This window comes from Cygnus olor (genome assembly GCF_009769625.2).
Source record: "Cygnus olor isolate bCygOlo1 chromosome W unlocalized genomic scaffold, bCygOlo1.pri.v2 SUPER_W1, whole genome shotgun sequence".
Lineage (NCBI taxonomy): Eukaryota > Metazoa > Chordata > Aves > Anseriformes > Anatidae > Cygnus > Cygnus olor.
Genome location: NW_024429070.1, coordinates 1,044,412 through 1,060,831, shown reverse-complemented (window position 1 = coordinate 1,060,831; position 16,420 = coordinate 1,044,412). Strand labels below are relative to the sequence as shown.

Here is a 16,420-nt window from a genome sequence, read left to right as displayed (position 1 = left end):
GCACTGGAACAGGCTGCCCAGGGAGGTTGTGGAGTCTCCTTCTCTGGAGATATTCATGGCCCGTCTGGACAACTACCTGGGCAACACCTGCTCTAGGGAACCTGCTTTGGCGGGGGGGTTGGACCCGATGGTTTTCTGAGGTCCCTTCCAACCCCTACAATTCCGTGAAATGCCATAGATTTTTCTGTGAAACTTCTTTCAGGCTACCCAAGCAACTGAGTTTTCTTTCCATTCACCCTTCACAATTATAAATGCCCTTGCTTACAAGGAGCCAATAACCTGGTGATAACTGGGACTCTCACTATAGCCTTTTTCAAGTTGTTAATAATCACTTGAAGGGAAAAAGCATTTGTCCAGTACTTTCACTGCAGACAATAATCCAAGCTAGTATGAAGAAAATTATTTCCTTCCTGATTTATGCATGTCAGCTAACTATTTATCAAGATTAAAGTATACTTAAAGTAGTTGCATTATCACAATACTAAAAAAAAACAAATTGACCTATGATCATTAATTGGCCTGCGTTAGCAATGGCAGCAGTACCTGCAAGTTATCATCAGAATGCTGCTTTCCTAGGTATATACAGACAATTGTTAAAATACTTGTCCTGTGATGACAGCAGCCAGAGATGCTTAACTGTTCCAAGGGATGGAAAGATGCTTCCAGTCTGAACACAAATAATAGGAGAAACGCAAAGGGAGCTTCAGGTCTCAGCTAAGAGATGGCAAACAAGAAGGAGGAAACAGAACAGGGCTCTGTAAGGACATATCACATTCAGGTGGCTATCAAAAAGCTATCAAGACTACATAAAATCAGCACCACAACAAGACTGCAAAGTTTGATTGCTATAAACCAGTTAAGTTTCAAATTCAATTAGCTGTTCGGGTGACATCAATCTCAAGTTTGTTCTTAATATTCAATGTAATTTGCCTCTCCCCCACATATATTACATAATATTTTAATGAACAGAACTTGTCTTTTCATTTGTGAGATGAAACTGGCTTTATTTTCAACAGTCCAAAAATTATTCTGATACATTAAGCCTATTAGTTAAAGCAGAAAACATTAAAGTTCTTCATGTGTGAAACAGTTGTTCTTTACATAGCTACTCTCTATGCAACACAATTAAGTGTTATGTAAAATCTTACCATTTTTTCGACTTCAGCAGGTTTTACCTCATTAACTTCTGCCAAAGTGAACTGACACCTAACAGTAGTCTATTAGGCATGCTGGCCAAGGAAGCATAAAATGTTTTTCTTATTTAGCTTTGAGATATCTAGGTATATTATACCTAGAGATTTCTAAGAACGTGTTCTGTTTGTTCCACTAACTTCTGCAGTTTCACAGCAAGATCTATTCATCTTTAGGATTTTGAGAGTCTACCTCCTCCTCATGAAGGACAAAAATACTTTTAAAATTTGACTACTCATCTCAACCTCAGTTCCTACCTCACTCTTCATCACATCAATGATGAGCATATGGATTCATTCAAAGCTGAAAGGAAATACAATGAAGACTGAATTAAGCAGTAAGCGTCATACCAAGGGAACAGTTCTGTCACCAAGTTCTCAACCTTTAAATTATCACCAAAAGTAATGCTCACAAAAGAGCATTATTTAAGATTCCCTGAAAAACTATCACTGAGCCAAGGGCCACTTATTTCAGTTCTGCAGCAAGTACCTTCACGCTTTTACATACATAAACGAAGTTGAGAGCATGGGACAAAAAGACTTGGTTCGCAGCAGGAAAATATTGCCTATCAGATTGCTCTTCCATACTCTAGTCACCAGAGCTATAGTCAAAGATAGATGCTATCAATAAGGGGAATGCAGTAAATGGGAAACAGGTAGATAGTCTTCTATCAACCCCAATCCATGCTTCTTCCCTTTAAGCCACACTCATTTCTGCTCTGTGGCCATGAAATGCTGAACTAAACAAAATTACTTTTAAAAGTTTGGTTCAAGGCTACGATCAGATAAATTCGTTCCCTACAGATCAATCACAACAAGCACAGAAAAAAACAAATATCCTTCCTAAAGAAGCCCATGCTAACCTAATTATGACCAGTGATTAACAAAATGGGTGAACACCTTTTTTCTATCTAGTCTGCAGTGAAGGGATCTGATTGTTGTCAGATCAAAGAAACTCCACTTTTCAAGCCCTTCAGTTTGGTGTTTGAAAGTGAGTTTCTATCTGCTGCTTCCATATTTACAAGACACTCACAATCATAGAATAGTTTGGATTGGAAGGGACCTTCAAGATCACCCAGTTCCAACCCCCCTGCCATGGGCAGGGACACCTCCCACCAGACCAGGCTGCCCAAAGCCCCATCCAATCTGGCCTTGAACACTTCCAGGGATGGGGAATCCAAAGCTTCTCTGGGCAGCCTGTGCCAGTGCCTCACCATCTTCATAGCAAAGAACTTCTATCCAAAAGTAAAAAAAACTTCTATCCTTCTGAGCTACACAATCAAACTCCCACCCACAAACACAGACTAATATCAAAATACTTAAGTTTCCAAATTATTACAGTTGCAAGAAACAAACAACAGTTTTCATAACAATTTGAGAAAAAATAGTGCCGCCAAATTTCTATTAAAAATAACACTATGTCAACAGAAGCCTTCATTTATTTCCAGGTGTTCAACTTGTTATTACACATATGCCATTTAACTACTTTTATTTGAACATTAAGAGAATTAGAGTTGGAGGGCTCATATTTTCAGTGGTCTCTCTGCAGTAGATACCAGCAGAACAAAACATTAAACATTCCACATGGTTAACAATATGACATTTGAGTTACCAGAATTACAATTTTTTTTTTATTATTTTTTTATTTCACGGTAAGGGTGACAGAGCACTGGAACAGGCTGCCAATAGAACTATTGTAATAGTACTATTATTATTATTGTTATTATTATTTTCCTGTCTTTATCTCAACTCACAGGCTTCACTTTCCCGTTTCTCTCCCCCATCCCAGAGAGGGAGGGAGGAGGGTGAGTAAACAGCTGTGTGGTGTTCAGCTGCCAGCCGGGTTAAACCACAACACCCTCTCTGACTCCCTGATGCTCCTCAGCCTACTCACCTCCTCCCGAAGCTCTGCCACCAGGCTGAGCAATTCTTCAACCTGGGCACACCTCCCACAGGCATACCCACTGCTGCTGCTGTCAGACACTGACAGAAGACTCGGGCACACTCTGCAGCCCAAGACCTGGACAGCCGCGTGTTTCCCCGAGACCTCTGCCTGTGTATCCACATGAGTAGCCATGGCTGGAGAGGCTACAAGGGATGCAGAGGCCATGGCTTTCTGCCTGGTGGATACCATGGCTGGGCTCTTCACAAGCAGGTTACAACCACCATTGGAAAACAGCAGTGGCAGCATCACACCCAGACTGCCACACCACACCTTGCAATTTACTTTTGTTCTTTGTTGCCCGTATTATAACTACCTAAGACAGTTATAAAGAAAGATTGAACTCTATTATCTATAAGTAGATTTCCTATCTACAAAAAAAGACCATTAGATATTCACACAAGAAAAGCACAATTTCTAGAGGGGTCTTAATGGTGTTTGGTTGGTTTGTTTAAAAAAAGCAAATACAGATGGAAAATGAAAGGAAACCACCAAGTGGCCCCACACCTGTTCTCAAATTGTCTTGGTACTTCATTGGAAGGTGGGTAAAAATTTCTCACTGTAACCAGGTGTTCCAGAACCAAAACTTTCAGTTTACCAGCACATGCCATGGCATGAAATTGTTAAAAGTGATGCTTTGGGAATTTCTGTACCGCAACTTAACTGAATGAGGCCTGCTTTTTTTTTTGAGGGTGGAGAGCAGAAGGGGAAGTATAGCATGCTTTACCACACTATATATTTAGGATTATTAAATTTTTCCCCCATTTGATAATACATACACTCACATCATACATTGGTGTGAATTTGAGAATCAGAAGTTAGGTAATAAAAACAAAGCAATTCATTTAAGAAACGCTTAGAGTTTTGTATGTCCTTTCTGTATACAGTTTCTAAAGAACGAACAAATCTGTAGTGGGTTTACGTGGCGAGGTTTTGGTAGCAGGGGGTCACAGGGGTGGCTTCTGTGAGAAGAATCTAGAAGCTGCCCATGTTAGGTAACAGCCCCACTGCTGGTCAGAGCTGAGCCAATAAGTGATGTTGTTTGCACCTCTGTGAGAGCATATTTAAAACAGGGAAAAAAAACTGCTGCGACTCAGCATCTGGGAGAGTAAGAGGAGCAAGGAACAGCCTTGCAGGCGCCAAGGTCAGTGAAGAAGGAGGGGGAGAGGTGATCCAGGCGCCGGAGCAGAAGTCCCCTGCGGCCTGTGGTGAGGACCATGGTGAAGCAGGCTGTTCCCCTGCAGCCCATGGAGTACCACGGTGGAGCAGATCTCCATGCAGCAGCCTGTGGAGGAGACCATGGTGGAGCAGGTGGACCTGCACTGAAGGAGGCTGCGGCCTGTGGAGGACCCCTGACAGAGCAGATTCTGGGCCAGACCCGTAGTCTGTGGAGAGGAGCTCACACAGGAGCAGGTGACCTGGCAGGAGCTGCTGCCCATGGGGGATCCAGATTGGAGCAGTTCGCTCCTGAGGGATGGACCCCGTGGTACGGACCCATATCTGGAGCAGTTCTTGAAGAGCTATTGCCTGTGGGAAGCCCATGCCTGATCAGTTCAGAAAGGACTGCATCCTGTGGGAGGGACCCCATGGCCCAGGGGCCGAGAGTGACCAAGAAGGAGCAGCAGAGACAAAGTGCTATAGACTGAACGCAGCCCCCATTCCCCTGTGCCGCTCAGGGGGGAGGAGGTAGAAGAGGGTAGATGGCATTTTTGGTTTCTTTCCTTTGTTTCTCCCTTCTCTAGCTTGTTAGTAATAGGCAATACATCTTACCACCTCCCTATGCTGAGTCTGTTTTGCCCATGACAATAATTGTTGAGTGATCTCCCCATCTTTTTCTCAAACCCTGAGCCCTTTGCATCATATTTTCTCCCCCTTCCCCTTTGAGGAGGGAGAGTGAGAGCACGGCTGTGGAACTCAACTGCCCACCCAAGTAAGACCACCACAACATCCAAAAGCAAGCAATTTTAAAAACAAAGTAGTAAAAAAGCTTAAGAATATTAATTTTCCTTAATAGATGCATTTTGCACTGACAATTTAACATGGGATCAAACATCTTACTAGCTTTAAGACCAGAAAACATGAACTCTTAAATCAATTAAAATCATCCACAGATGTTTAAGTCTAAGCTGTTACTTCATAAAATACGTGTAAACAAGTGTGCTTTATGTTCAGTTGAAGGCATTTTTCTTTTTATGCAGACCATGTTAAATTAACTCCAAAATTACTTTTTAAAACAATTGGAACATCTTTAGATACTGTAAGCATGAAGCATTTTTTCTTACTTCAAGGTATCCTTCAAAATGAAGGAGAGATTACAGTTCATAATAGTATTTTATAATTGATTTATTAAGTACTTCCGCAGCACTAACAAATTGTCCTGTTTCAGTTAGGACAGAGTTAATTTTCCTCCTAGTAGCTGGCAGGGTGCTATGTTTTGGATTAGGATGAGAAGAGCGCTGATAACATGCTGATGTTTTAATTGTTGTAGAGCAGTGCTTACACCAAGCCAAGGACTTTTCAGCCTCTCTCTGCCCTGCTAGCGAGCAGGCTAGGGATGCAGCAGGAGCTGGGAGGGGACAGACCCAGGACAGCTGACCCAAACTGGCCAAAGGGGTATTCCATACCATCTGCTGTCATGCTGAACAATATATAGGGATGGCTACCCGGGGTGGAGGGGGGGCCGGCTGCTCAGGGATAGGCTGGGCATCGGTCAATGGGTGGTGAGCAATTGCATTGTGCATCACTTATTTCGTACACATTATTACTATTAATACTATTATTATTATTGTTATTATTTTCCCTGTCTTAATAAACTGTCTTTATCTCAACTCACAGACTTCACTTTCCCATTTCTCTCCCCCATCCCAGAGAGGGAGGGGGGAGGGTGAGCGAACGGCTGTGTGGTGTTTAGCTGCCAGCCGGGCTAAACCACAACACAAATACAACACAGAAATAAGCTATGATGTCAGAGCAGCTGAGTACTTTCTGACTTAACTTAGTAACGTGGCCACATTTGTCAGCTCTGCTGGCAAAGGATATCCTAAATAGTCTGCATAAAAAAACATTTCTTGGTTTTACACTATAACACTTCACTGGAGAAAAGAAAGAGGAGGGAGAAAAGAGAAGTGAAACATTAACACTCCAGAACATCTTTTTAACCCTTTAATCAAAGGCTATCAGTGCATTGCCAAGTAATTCAAGATTTGCTCTAAGAAATAAAATCTGATACAATATAGCAGATTAGAGATGCAATCACAGTCACATGGTTTAGGATTTAAATATAAGGACTACATATCGTAATTCAACTACAGTAACACAGGGGTGCAAGAACATAAAATACATATTATTTAGTCAGTAAGTTTACCTTAACTGGAAACAGTTCCAAATGAAAGTGCTGAAATTTTTAGGTTTTATGCCTGTCTACATTTCATCTGAATGCTCACATTAAATTCAGAATGTTTAATTGAACTCTATACAAAACAGTTGTCACTGCTAAAAGCTTTAACACTGGTATCTAACATACAGTTCTAATTAACAACAAATGTTTAAAAAAAATCAACCAAGATCTAGATTTACTCAAGTAAATTGATTTTTCTTAAGGTCCAGATACCTGTAATTCTGGTACTGAGTCATTTCTGAACAACATTTTTTCCCCCCAAACAGCAGCTGATAGTACTAGAATAACTTCACTGGACTAAGACACCTTTTTATCACTATAATCACAGTAGCATTCCAAGGGTTGTATTGCTTTAAAGCAGGGAAGTTAGTGCTGTTCAACCTTAATACACAAGCTCACATGTTTTTTATTAAGTATCACAGCTCTTTAGATACACTATTCTACTGAATTAAGTCAAAGAAACTATTTCCAGGTTTCCATTGCCTAGAATAAAATGCACTGAACTGTGCCCAGGTTACCTTTCAAAAGATATACAACTGACTTCCGGCATGAGTTTCAGCAAGTATGTTTACCTACATTTTCCCCTCTAATTGCCAGTTTCTTTTAAACTGCATACACACTGTGAAAGTAGAAATTGCAAAAGAAAGAGTCAGCCTTCTATCTTAGCTGATAACCACATGTATAGCATAAGAAGTACAGTAAGATCATATAAATCCCTAGAATGCAAAGTTCTGTAAACAGCTGAGCTCTGCAGGACAAATTGGTTTAGAACACGAATTCTGAAATTGAGGTTATTACCGATGCAACACTATTCATCATTTCTATTATCAATCACCTCTAGAGAGCATCACAAGCTTATTATTTATTTTCAGGAACCTATGATAGGTAAAGACATTACACCATGAAGCTGATGAACTTATTTCTCACAAGTCAAAAAGCAAATATAACTTAACTTTTTAGAAAGAGGGAGGGTGTGGGCAGAGTTCTTTTCACACAAATTCAAATAAATTCTGTGAAATGCCTTGTGTTATGTGGCTCCATTCTGGACAGTCATTAATACTGTATCTAGACAGCATTAACAAACCTTACCCAAATCAGGCATAGGTAGATGACAGGATTTGTCAAACTAACCAAAGCACATGATGCAGAGCTTACATGGGTTTGAAGCCACAGATGGGAATCTAATGCATGAACACTAAACCCTTCCACATTAACATGAATAACGCTTCTCTTTAGGACCTCTAGCAATATCACAAATTGGAGCAAAGTAAGTTTCTGCACTCCACTTGCGCCCAAATCCCTTTAACAAATTCCAAAGTATACTAGGCTACCTATAAAGCTTAAAAAGGCCAAGACATGTAAATAAAATACACTTGGTCTCATACTGAAATAATTCCCTATTACTTAGATTAATTCTATTCTTAATGAGTTTCAAGAATAGTTACACCAACACCAACTTTAAAAAAATAAGACTAAATATTGACAAAAATGCTGAATCTTCTGAATACAGCAGTCAGAGCTCTACATTAAGGTAAACTGTATACTTCTAGAACACAGTCTGAGGTTTAGAACATTAAGTTTCACATCATTTGCTGCCACTCCTACACACAATATGGACATTATAAAACTTCCGGCTAAACTGTGAATGCTTCACAGCCCGATTTCTATCAGTTCAAGCCATATCTGTAAGTTATACTGCAAAGTCACTTGCACATCAGAAATAAATTTTACCACCACAGGGAAGCAGAAAGGAGATTTGTAGTATTAATAGTCCCAGAACACCAAAAAAAAAAGATGTATCTAAAGTTAAAATTCAACCAGAGCTTCTAACATGCTCTCCTGGGTAGAGGGGAGAGAGATAAAGTAACCATAGACCTACAATGCTATTTCTACACTGAAACAGTTGCACCTCAGTTAAGGCACATTAAGCTGATGTAGCATAAAAAAAACCACAATGGCTCACATAACAGAATAAGCAATCTAAAATATATTTGCTGCTGAGTAACTAAAAGGCAGGCAGAGACCAAAGAACACTGATGGTTTAGGTCAGATTAATGGTCTAGTACAGCCATTAACAGCGTCTTCAATCAAAGCCCTCCCTCCAACTAAACAAGAAGTAAGGACTGATAACATTAAGAGTAACTGCCCTGTATTATATAATCATGCAGGCCTTATCTCTTGAAAATATATTTTGCCATATTTCTTTGCACAGCTACAGCCTGAAGCCATTTCTTTTGCCTTACCAAATATTGGAATCATCTTATTAGACATCCTTCCCATATACTTTCACAAACCGAGAAGTTCTTAGATACACTAAGTTTTTCCTATCCCCTGCCTTTATCAAGCCACCTACGCACAGACATTTAACTCTTGACCCACTCCCCTAAAATAGGGGATTCAAAGCTACATAAGTTCTTGCACAGCTACTGCCTCAGCTAACCCCAAGAACCATGCCCTGAGCTCATAAATGCATCTTGCTACTGAAAAACATCTACAGTCAGATGACCTTATAATCTCTTTGAACATTCAATTAGAAAAATATGCATCACAAAATAAACAAGCAAAACCTAATCCAAGATACCGTATTATAAGACCAGAGTCAAGATGTCCTTGACCTACTTAAATAGGAATAAAGAATCCATGCTTTGGTTTCCAAGAACCTATCTTTCAAGAACCCTGATTAGAAAATATTTCTACCCAGAGACTGCCCTGATTTAATATTTATAGTATATTCATGATGAGTGCTGTATTTACAGACAAAATGACTACCTAGAGAGTTACCATGGTCAAAAACCACGAGGGATAGCTAGATCAATTGCCACAACTCAGATTCTTTTTCTCTACTGAAACCTGACAAAGCTTTTTCTGAGTACCTCATCCGTACAGTAGCATCATAACCCCCCTTTGACCAAGACTTCAGAAGACTAGGCACTACGCTATCAAGATAGTCAATATAAATTTTGAAGCAGTATGAATATGATGCAACATGCTACTTTAACCAGGATTTAAGAGAGTCATCAATTTTACCTGAAACATATTCTCATCTTTGTTACTGCTTTGCTTAGAAGCGGCACCTTTCGAGCTTTCACCCATCTTTTGTTTCTTTACAGGCTTTTCTGGAGCTGCTTGCTTTTTCCGCTTGGCCTTGAAGCAAGAATAGAAATGCATGAACCACAGCTTGCAATCATTAGTTAGAAAAAAGCTTCCATTAGAGGCTACAAACAACTACTACACTACCACATTCCTTTTGTGATAGCAGGCCTCCAATACTGTACAATTTAGACTGGAATTTAAAAGAAAAATCTCCAAATGAGCCTAATTCTGTTCCCAGTGAAGTCTGTAATACTCTGGCTTTAAAAAGAGTCAGATCAAAATATATTTCAAAAAAGTCTACTCTTTTTGTGCAGCAATATTATTAGTTTAGTAGTTTTTAAATCAAAAAAATAATCTGATGGAAGTTTCACATTTTTCTTCTGAAAACAACAAAAATGCAGGACAGCCAACAACTTCTAAAAAAATAATGAGATAAAGAAAGGATCTGGAAGTCACCTCTATTTAGGGAACATTTTTTTCTTTATTATCAGTCTCATCTCTGTCTATAGCATAATGAATATGTTTTTAAAATATTCAGATGGTATCAACTGTAAATCAGATTACTTGCAGATGCTATGAAGTTACCATTTCTATCAATATTCATATGATAAACATACTCCCCCAGTCCACCTCCCTCACACCAAGAACACAGTGATACAGAGATACCAAAAGTTATTCTCGCCTGCTAGAACCATATCGTGGGTAGCCTCTTTCAAAGAGGAATGGTTGCAACAAATATGGGAGGTTGTCAGAGGAAAAAAAAAAAACCCTCATTACCCACTGAAGCAAAAAGTTTGAGTATGACTCTTCAGGAATACATTTCCCTACCAAAAAACATCACCTGACCATTTTCTCTTATATTAGCATTTGACAGAATACCTAATTTGCTTATTGCAACTACATCACATTTGAATCAATTCAGTAAAGCAGACTGTCTTTTCATATACATTAAAAGATCTAATGTATCCATTACCACCTAGTGTTTCTAAAAAAGGTAATTCACTGTTGTACTCAGTTTTTGTTCATAACGACTGGTACACCAACAAAAACTTACAAATTAACTTAAAAATAAGTGGGAACACTTGATTTACACATTTAAAAACAGTTAACATGTAAAAACTAATCAACTCAAAGACACTCAGGTTGGCCCAGCTTTTAAGTAAGAAACTAGCAGACAGTATTACAGTAAAAGAAAAAACACGTAAACAATATGAGCAAGTGGTACAGGGATAACTAGGCAGGTGGAGATTTTCACTTCGGACTTGCAAGTTATCCAGACACCAAAAAAAAGGGGGAGAGGTTGGAGTCCTCTCAGAAACAGTCCCAATTCTTGCCACAAGGGGCTGCTTATACCAAAGCCTTCTGTCTCTTGCCACAAAGAGAATTCTACGAAGCTTGTGGCTAGATATGCCATACGGAAAATACTGCATAAAGCAAAATGCAACTTAAAAAAGTTTACCGCAAGACAAAAACCTCTTATCTACTCAAACCCTAATCTTTTTTTTCCTTCAAGCGTCTGATAAATCATATGGAATGACATATACTTTGCCACATAATAGTTATTACAACAGTAATGAACAACATATAATTTTCACCTTTTTGTCAGCTTCACTATCTGAATCACTGGCAGATGAGCTTGAAGACACAAGTTCCTTTGACTTAGGCATTCTACTAAGAGAAAGATAACATGAGAACACTGTACAATAAGTACATCCCATTACATCTGGAAAGCAATCTTCAAACCTGTTTGTAAATCATCACTTTATTCAAAACCCTCCTAAGTTTTCCTGTCTTCTCGTATAAGCTTTAATAATTCATGCGATCTCAAGCACCATTCCCTAGTCTGTTTTTTTTTTTTTCTGCAACTGCCTTAAATGCAGCATTTTAGCTTTGAAACTGTTTAGAAAGGAAATTTTTTCCAAAAACACGGTACACTATCTTCACTTGAATTCTCAATGCTACATTCATAAACAGAAACTATTAAGGCCACAGCATTATCTATATTCTTACACAAACATTTTGCCTAGTTGAATATGCAAGCAACAGCTACATAATCATGCACTAAGCTAAACTTCCCACCAGTAATAAAAGTCTGAAAAAACACCTTAGTTACAATGAACTACAGCATTACAATTAATATTTCTACTGCAGCTTTAACAAATCAGTCACTAGGGTCTATTAATTTGCCAAACAAGTGGACATTCAACTTTCCTTGAATGCATGCTGCCAGGTGTTTCTACATCTCTTTACTATGCAAACACGTGGTAAGATATAGCAGTTGAACATCTTGCCTGCTACTAGAAACTCTTTGTGACAAGTAAATAGGTTGTTTTTCCTTTCAGAATAAAAACAATCATAACAAACATTGAATATAAAACTTAAGCTATGTAAGGCTAAGAAAATATTAGAGAAGCATATCTCAGTAAAGGAAAACTTTCGTTTTTAAACAAACTAGTGGTGAAATAAACCACATACACAGGTAAAAACAGAGTTTGAACAATGCTAATGGCTCAATATGGTTCTAAAGTGGGGCAAGTTCTGTCATAACAGCTTGGAGAACAACGATGGAAGCTGTAACACTGAAAACAAAACACCATACGGAGGAGCAAACAAGCCATGCTGCAAGATGGAGGGAAAAGGAGAGCTAGAAGGGAACAAGGCAAAACCAAGCAGTAATCACATGAAATCGAGGGGTCGAAAGAGACCGATAACGCAGGACCAGGGGCCACAGACGATAACCCTGAAGCCTGCATTAGGATGAGTGAGTACCAACGCGGAGAAAGGTGAGAGGTAGAAATGGAAGAGAAATGGGGGGGGGGTTGCGGTACTCCCTGAGGAGAGGTCGGCAGTCAGAGAGCAAGGAGACAAAACCACCTGGGAGAGCGAGACACAGACCACACGAGGACGAAGAGAAGGGAGAAGAGAAAGAGGAGCTGAGAACACCAGTAGGCGGATCCCAGCCGCCATTTTCCTCCCTTCCTCCTCTTCTTTCCGCGTCTCTCTTTGCCCCCCCCAGGGGCAAGGGACAAGGGCCCGGAGAGGAGTCGTGGGCAAGGCCGCCCAGGTCCTCTTATAGCAAAGCGGCAGAAAGGGGCTACGGTTCAGCAGCAGCGAAAAACAGGAGAAACAGTCCCGTGTCGTCGTCATCGTGTCCATCCCCCCCCAAAAAAAAAAAAAAAAAAAAGGGGGTGGAGGGGGGGGTTGGTAAACGTCTGCGGACAAGCTCCGATCCCAGCACAGGGGGAACGGAGTCGAGTGACTCCTTACCTCCATTTTCTCCCTCACTCAAGACCTCTTTGCCCCTCCTCCCCCCCGAACGTGCCAACTTCTCCTCAGTAACGACTCCTCCTCCCGCCCCCAGCCCACTCCCCAGTGGGGCATCCCTCCCACGGGGTGCAGCAGACACTCGAGGAAAGGAGGAGGAAGCCTCAACACAGGACTACCTCAGCGCGCCACCCAGGAGGCATCAACCTCCTAGCAGTCAGATATCGAGAGATAAGGAACAGACAAAATGGCAGCAGCTCGAACAGAGCAAAAAGAAAGACCCTAAAACTCACATCCTTCTCCACGCAGAATTCCACGGTACCGCTAAAAGAACGGAAGTGACGCACTGTGAAATCCCCACCCTTACCGTGTACCACGTGAAAGTGGGGAGGGGAGGAGTTGTTTAAAGGGGACGCGGCCCTTTATCCCTCCTCTTCTCTCCCGTAGTGGGAACCTTACGCCGGGTATGCAGAAAGGTTCCCGGTTGCTGAGGGGCTGCGAGGGGCCCCTTGGTTGTGCAAATGGCTGTTTGTCGTGGTTGTTCTTCGAGTTCGCTAGCAGTCGCGCCTGAGGGGACGAAAGGAAACGCGGTGAGGGGACACCAACGTGTCTGCTTTGCATGCTAAGACTGCAGCCCCAGGCGTCACCTGAGGCGCTGTCTAGGAAAGTGCTGCTTCCCCTTTTTCGCAGCAGTGTGCGCTTCGTTTTCCTCCCCTCAGGTGATGGGGGGGGGGGCGTTTGAGCCTCGTTGTCCCCGTCCTGGAGTTCACTCAGCGCCGAGCTGCGGCTCATGGGGCTGCAGGTTCTCAGTTTCTGTGGCAAACACCTGCTTTTAGAAAGCCATGCTGTCTCTGGGGGGGACACGACGCGACAAAGTGTGGGAATAAAAATGTTGTTTTTGCAGAGTTACATTGTTTAGAGGGAAGGAATGGGGTATTGAGATATGCTTGCAGTGATAAGAAAGCTTAACGGACAACCTTGTAAAATGCAGACAACTAGAATCCTTAGAACAATTAGGTGGAAATCACTGTCAGAAATATTACCACCTCAAAGAGTCTGTGAAGCACCGCACAGATTGTGAACCTGGATTACCCACTCAGTGGGGAAACAGGGGAGGGTCCTGGTCGTCGAAAAAAGTATATAAACTGTGTTATGGAACTAGTAGGCATGCTCCTGCTTGTGGGATGCTCGCCATTGCAATCGCAAATAAAAATGCTACTTCACTGAGATCCTCGCCTGAGACTATGTTATTGGCTACAGAGTGTTTCTCACAATTTGGGGGCTCGTCCGGGAGCCAGTCACCTACCGGGGAGCCCCACCGCAGCAGCAGGAAGGCATGCCCCGCTGATTTCAGTGGTCCTGTGCATCGATGGTGGTTGTCATAAGTGAGACCACGCAATTTTCTGGTCTATCAAAAATATTTTATTAATTAAGTAAGCAGGCACAAGCAAAACAGCGCTGGGCGGCCAGGGAGTCTCCGCTCCGCAACGGCACGCAACTTTCCTTTTTTCGCATCGCTGTTTTATAGCATCCAAGTTCCTGTTGAATCTCTTGAGGCTGCGCAGTCCGTTGTTGGGGGGTCGTCGCTCCTCTCTCAGTGTTCATGAGTTATGCTCGTGTTCAGGAAAGGGGGTAGTGAAGCGATGCCTTGCGATCACAGAGTCTTTATTTCATCAAGGATGTTTGCCCAGCACCCCCTTCCCCACTATCTACTTTCTTAATCCTCCCCCTTAACAAGGCCATAAATTGTGAAACCTTATCTTCTCAGTATATTCTCTGCATTCCTTTTAGAGACAATGAACAAACACCCGCTAATTTATCACAATCCCTCCTTTTTCTTTTTCTAACAAATTTTGTTCATTGAATTTCTGAAGCACTAGTTTGCTCAACATTAAGGTTTCTGTGTCATCTTCCTCTTGTTCAAGAGATTCATATTTGGTGCGTATAAGCATAAGGTGAGCTGCCTCTAATCGGCTTTTTACAATCGCGATTACTCGATTAAATATGCATGGTCCAAAAGTTAATGCTAATATAAGCAGCAGCAAAGGTCCTGTTAAAGTCGATAGTAGTGTGGTAAGCCAAGGCGAGTAATTAAACCAGGATTCGTACCAATTCTGGCGGGCTTCATTTTCCCTTTTTTGTTTTTCCAACCCTTCTCTCAATTTGGTCATTGTGTCCCTCACTACTCCAGTGTGATCAGCATATACACAACACTCCTCTCGTAGGGCTGCACACAATCCTCCTTGCTGTAGGAAAATCAGATCTAATCCTCTACGATTTTGTAATACTACTTCAGATAAGGATCGCACAGATTTCTCTAAAGCTGATATAGATTTCTCGATACGGGCCAAATCCTCATCTACAGCAATGCGTAGAGAAGTAAATTCTTGGCTTTGTTTTACCAGAGAGGTAATTCCAGTTCCGGCTCCTGCAGCCCCCAGAATCATCAGAGTGGCTAAAGTAACAGCCGTAATAGGCTCTCTCCTCCTTAAGTGATTTTTTGCCATAGCATGTTGGATGTACATATACTCCTCAGAATGGTAAAGAATCCTAGGTATAATTACTACCTGTACACAAAAATCATGTGAAGAGTTAAACAATTTTAAAGATAGACATGGTGTTACCCCTAAAGACGAACATACCCATCTAGTGTTCTTTGCAGGAATTAACCAGTTATGTGACTGATACCCATTTTCAGTAATATTACATAAATCCTTTTTCCCTTTTGGAACTGTCCCTACACATCTACCTTTTCCCGTAACCTGAGTTAGCGTTATCCCAACCTCCTGTCCCCAGCTACGTTTGTAGGGACTAGTTTCATTCGAATACTCAAGGGTCCCCATATCCCCTATTGCTTCGTAGTACGGAGGCCTAATACTAACACATAGCCAACACCCTCTTGTTATGTCCGGGTTGGTTTGATTAAGCACTTGGAAACTAGCATTTATGACTTTCCACATGCCACTTATAGGGGCAACCATATCTCCCTCTGTAACACTAGGGAATTGGGTCAGAGAGGATGTTGTTTCGGTCACACTCATGCTTTTGCTAGATTGTGTGGGGTGGGGCACCGTATAAAGTGGTCCCAAACTTCGGTTGGACCCCACGGGTCGCGGTGCCTCTGGTAGCCTATTTTTCTTAATTAGAATAAATCCTCCTCTGTCGCCCCCATGCTCATAATATCGTATTCCCCAAGTTCTTCCAAAAATCCATCCCTGATCCATAGGGTTAGTTACATTTATCCATGAAAATGTGCAATTTCCCCCAACGAGGGGAGCCCCACGAATCCCCCTTGCTACTCTGCGGTTTATACAGCCCTTAGGTCCAAATTGGACAGCTAAATATTTGTCTTTTTCCCCACCTGGATTCCATGCTGAGGCAATAGTCTCACATCCCCAGGAAGCGCAAAAATACTGAGCTGGGGCATTACAGTAACCTTTTCCTGGATGGGAGGCTGGACAAAGATAGAAATCTGATCGATTATTGCACGGTTCTACGGTTGTTATTTTGCAAAGGTCTGTCTTAAAACTGGGG

The 16,420-nt window shown here is 41.5% G+C and overlaps 1 protein-coding gene across 2 annotated transcripts in view; it reads right to left on the bottom strand.

The window, feature by feature from the left end:
- Positions 1 to 13,245, bottom strand: part of LOC121062895 (activated RNA polymerase II transcriptional coactivator p15-like) — a 34,151-nt gene extending 20,906 nt beyond the window's left edge. Inside the window, exons 1-3 of one of the 2 annotated variants that reach the window (XM_040543191.1) lie at positions 13,180 to 13,245; positions 11,218 to 11,290; positions 9,557 to 9,673 (exon numbers count right to left, since the gene is read on the bottom strand). In XM_040543191.1, coding sequence (XP_040399125.1) covers positions 9,557 to 9,673; positions 11,218 to 11,289 — 189 coding nt within the window. In that variant the 5' untranslated portion in view covers position 11,290; positions 13,180 to 13,245. The other variant, XM_040543192.1, reaches the window with a different exon arrangement.
- Positions 13,246 to 16,420: the final 3,175 nt, after the last annotated feature.